The 5482-nt window shown below is 28.1% G+C and overlaps 1 protein-coding gene across 1 annotated transcript in view; it reads left to right on the plus strand.

Moving 5' to 3' along the window:
• The window catches only part of LOC105621387 (mitochondrial carrier homolog 2-like), a 2681-nt gene extending 1178 nt beyond the window's left edge, over positions 1-1503 (plus strand). Inside the window, exons 5-7 of the mRNA XM_012202855.1 lie at positions 385-571; positions 706-773; positions 1311-1503. Of these exons, the coding sequence (XP_012058245.1) occupies positions 385-571; positions 706-773; positions 1311-1503 (448 nt within the window). The remainder of the gene's footprint in view (positions 1-384; positions 572-705; positions 774-1310) is intronic.
• Positions 1504-5482: the final 3979 nt, after the last annotated feature.

Genomic DNA, 5482 nt, shown 5'->3' on the forward strand with positions numbered 1-5482 from the left:
ATATATATATATATATATATATATATAAACAAATGGCATATCCTTTTAGATTTCCAGAGAAAGAATGTGTGTATTGTATATATAAATCTTTTGATCTTCAATTATAAAATATACGTGATATAGAAAGAGAAAATAATTAATAAGGGACAATATTGAAAATTTTTTACGAAAATTTCAGTAATTAATGCTAAAATCTGTTTTTATATATATAATATGCACTTATAAAATGAAATAAAGAAATAAAGACAAAATATGTATATAATCGCATTTATATTTGTTAATTTTGAAGAGAAAATTTTGAATGTAAATTTCTGGAAAAAAATTTGTATTCTTCTCTGGGCGATTCGTTTGTCACCGTAAAATTTATCATATTCTTACCATTAGTAGCCTATTTGGTTCGTTCCTGGAGATTTACAAGGAGAATGGGATCCTAGGTTATTACGCAGGATTGATTCCGCGTATAATAGGAAGTGCTGCAGTTATAGTTTTAACTGGCATCTCTACATACGCTATAAACAATTACGTTATACAGGAGCCAGCGATGAAGCCATATACTGCATCAACCATGAAAGTAAGCGCAAAGTTTCAATATTTTTCAAAGAGAATGTGCTCCGATATGTATTATTGACACAACGTTTCAAAACTAATGCATTAAATATTTCATATAATAAAATTTAAACATGTTAAAATAAAATATTTGTATAGTTTGTAGCTACAACTGTTATGTACCCGTTCTTAGTGGTATCTCACTGCATGACAGTAAATGACTGCGGGTAAGTAAAATCTCATGTCCAATACGTTCATTGAAGATTAACATAATTTTTTCTTTTCATTTTATTTTTTCTTCTTATTGTAAATGTATTTTCTTAAAAGTAATTGACAATTATGAGATTTTAGATTTTAAATATTAAAAATTATACATATGTATGCACACTTCATACTTTAAAAAATAATTTTAAAAATAATTTTTATTAAAAAGTTTGAATAAAAAGTTTTATATTTTAAGGCTACATTCAAAATGTCCTCTTCAAAGAAAATTTTACTTGATATAATATACTATATTACATACTATAAAATTTTATTCGAAACTCATATATATTATATATATATGTGTTTCGAATAAAATTTTCCTTAGAGAGAACGTTTTAGAATGTAGTCTAAAAGTTAGACATTATAAATGTAATCTAGAAGTTACAAAAGATAAATGCCATGATATTACTTCGTCCTTTACAAAATAAAATAAGACCGATTGAATTAAGAAAATCTGAAATTTCATGGTAAAATTAATACGTTCATGAAAATTGTTCAAGATTGGTAGCTGGTCTTCCACCATACATGCCGATCTATAAGAACTGGCTGCATTGTTGGACTCATCTGTCGACTCATAATCAGCTGAAGAGAGGCAGCAGTCTGTTATGGCGTTACTATACTGGACCGCAAATGCTGTTGAATGGCAAGCTGATACCAATTATGGGCAATAACTTTTATCAGCCTAGTTCGTAATGAGTGTCTTAAAGTAAGCTAGATCAATCTATTTGAAAGCCAAATGAGTTTGTTATAAACCAAATAAGTGTCGACCAATCGTTCATTTGACGATTTATTTATACAGTGTATAGATACAGCCATATAAAAGGGAAAAGAAAAAAGAGAAAATTTGGTTTCAACGAATTTATATAGCAAGATCGTACAAGAATTTGCGTGCACTAAACATTCTTGTAAGATCAAAAGTCATTATCAATACAAAATAATAGAAAAAAGAAGATAAATCCAGTTAGGATCAATCGAGATGACTGTAGTTGAAAGGTAATCGTAATTAAATATCATTGCAACATTTTGTAATGAGAAAGTCAACATTCATTAAATCTTCAATGTGCATTTATAATGATTACGAGATTAATAGATGTTTCTTACTACACACATATACGCACGCACGCACGCACGCGCGCGCGCGCACACACACGCACACACACACACACACACACGCGCACGTTATGATTTTCAATCTAATTTTTAAAGAAAAAAAATAAATAACACATTTGCGTCTACATAATCACCTTGATCGATCCTACATCCAGATCACATATGCAATACAGTACTTGTAAATAAAAATAAATAAATTACAACATCGAATAAAGTTGTGTAATAAAAAAAAGTGATGCTGGAAGAAGTGAGATATATATTTTTGCTATATTGACAATTAGACTTTGTTTCGACAATTAATTATTGATTTATGTGGCCTCCTCTCTACCCCTCTTCGATAATTGATAAGATTTCGATGAGTATTGCATTCGTCATATTATAATCATTACATATGTATATATGCACACGCACACATGCACAAACGCACAAGGTGTTCAGCATAACGATCCATACGTTTTTTTAAACATTCCCGACAGTTAAGGGGAGCCTAAAGCCATCTGTATTATCGACTAATCGGTTTAATATTTATATAACAACTATTTTTTTCCTCTTTTACAGATTCAAAAATTTTTTCTAAGATTAAAATATACATGTCTGTGGAGTTTATACCGAAAATGATAAAAAATTTTAAAATTGAGATCTTTTTACTATTTTTTATAGTTCAATACACAGATTATCTGAACTGTCTAGACTAGAGCTGTCACGTTGTGACATTTGATTCATATAAAAGCTGTACTTACGAAATGGCAGTCCACAGACTAATAGTTTGTACAAAGAAACAACATGAAGTTCTTAGAATTGGACTTAAAAGGAAAGGTCCAACTCGGATATTCAAAAAATTATGAAACTTTAGCAATATACAGAAAGTATCCGGACATGTAATAATTTTTTTTGTTGCCCCAATTCATTCTGAGGTAAAATCAACTTTTGAAAATTGACTTTTTCAAAACCCACTTTTCGTTTTTATTTCGTATTCACCAACAACGGAAGAGATAGAACAAATTTTTTTTTAGAGAAAAAATTTATTTTAATAAGAATTATTGAATAGGAAACTTATTAAGTTTTTCTGTGTGCGCCATTGAAGACGAGCTTGGAAATTTCAAGTTTTACCGTGACTTCTATGACTTCTAAAGAAGCACTGTGTATTATTTTTTAGCAGTTTTTCTTTTCTTCAGAACACTGCTCTGATTGAATTTAAAAGATATTAGGAAAATGTTATTACAAAATGATAACAATGTAAATAACGTCAATTTTTATTGTGAAAATTAGAGTTTTTATATATTTACATTATTACCATTTTATAATGATTTTTTAATTATTTATTTTAGATTTAACTTGTAGAGCAGTGTCCTGAGGAAAATTAGACTAAATATTATTCCCTTGGAGATCAGGGGATCGTGGTAAGACGCGAGGCTTGAAATTTTCGAGTTTATCAATATGCTACACACAGAAAATTTTTATATTTTTAATCAGTTTTATTCTATAAATTAATATTTTCTACGTCTCAAATACAATATAAATAAATGAAGACATAATTAAAATTCTTACTGCCTAATAATATTTATCAAATATAGTAGTAAACAGTACTTACATAGTAATAAACGGAGAATTGTTATTTATTCCCTTTTTAATAAATTATGCACTTATTCTTGAAATAATTTTGTAAATTTTATCTTCAATTTGATCATACAAATCTCTCTGTTTTCTTTTAGTTACATTATTTATGTCATAGCCTGGCAAGATATATTGCATTATTTTATAATGTCAATAAAAGTTAGTCTCTATTAGACGATTTAGCTCAAAAAAATATAATGTATGAAGATCGTATCTGAATAAATCTGAAATGTAATGTTTCATTCTCATGCAGTCGAGAAATCTTGTCTTTCGCTGAACTAATCAAAAGTATAAGGTCACCATGTTGTTATAATTGTCATAAATCACGTCGAAAATAATAAGAGGAACTTATGATAGAAGATTTTTATCCTATGAACCTGTTCTTGTATTAACGTGATAAAGATTCGGACGATCAACATTTAATATTATTTTTAATCTACATCGCTTCTTATGCTATTATTAGATATAATAATTGTTTGATGAGTTCATGTTTATGCATGGGAATAATTTTTTTTTTATTCAGACTCTTTATCCACAAGGTTATGTACATCGAGGATATTGCGCGCGCTTTCAGGAATGTTGGCGAAATTGAAATCAAGGTGCATACATCCAAAGGTGATGGCTCATAATCAAATAATACAAATACTTTCAGTGCGGCACAATAATCGGAAGCTGTTCAGTATTCACATTCTATGACGAAGAGTTTGAATATGACTACATCCGAGAAGTTTCATTCACTTTTTGACATAAAGTCTTATTTCTTTTTTCCATCTCACTCGTTAAATATTATTTATATATACAGAAGTATTATTTTTCTTATAACATACGAATTACAAAAAAAATGAAAAAATAAGAAAGAAACTGACAAAGAAACATGTCAATATTACCAAGGCAGCATAATACTTAATAGTATGAGTTTTCCCTCTTGAGGACAGATAGATATAATTAGCTCGTGAACGTATAAATAAATAGTATACATTTCTCTACCATTGTTCTACTAATTCGTTTATCAGCATACAGTTATCGTAAGATCAATCGTCAACGAAGTTTTATTGTAGATTTAATGTAAACAAAACGTGACAAATGATGCTGATCAGAAATATTTAGTGGACTCACATCCAGAGACAAATCTATTTTCTTATATAGCTACGTTATAAAATTCGGTTATATTAAAGCTTATCGAAATTTATATTATCGATTATATATTGTATATAGATGCCTATCTAACGGAACTCAATTCTTTATAGTAGTTGTAAAAAAATGAATTTGCCTCTAGATACATCTTTATTTTATATACAGCAGAATCCGTTTTAATTCTTAATAGCAACTCAATATATTGTAATAACGTTCTTTTTTCTTTCAAAAATCAAAACGAAATAACTATAAATAAGACTGCGTGACAAATATAGGAGACCTACGGACATAATATGAATAGACGTAGCATTATCTATCTTCCCTTAGAATAATAATATACCAAATAATAGGATTACGATAGAATAGAAAATAAGAATCCTTTTTTCATGCAAATTGTTTAATAAAATACAGCAAGCTAAGCATCATCAATATAATAATATTGAGAGAAATTTCACGAAGATGCATTTGATTGTGTGCAGACTAATGATACTATATTTTTGTACAAGTATTTGTTGTTTTCAAATTAATTTAAATATATGAATATAATTGTATTCGAAATACATTAACATTGGAATGAAATACTGTTTCACAATTCTAAAAATTATTTATTTTATTACGAATTTATAATCTGAAATTTATAATGCGAAAAGATTGATATATACATAAATATTTTATCATTCGCCTATTTCACTTAAAATTGTAATGTTATGTGAAGAGAATTGCATCCTTTTTTTTCTGTTTTGTCGTAATCCTATCTAAACATCAATATCAGGGATGCATTGCTTCGTTTATTCCTGCTGTGTCTGGAAAAATA

This window comes from Atta cephalotes (assembly GCF_000143395.1).
Source record: "Atta cephalotes unplaced genomic scaffold scaffold00033, whole genome shotgun sequence".
Lineage (NCBI taxonomy): Eukaryota > Metazoa > Arthropoda > Insecta > Hymenoptera > Formicidae > Atta > Atta cephalotes.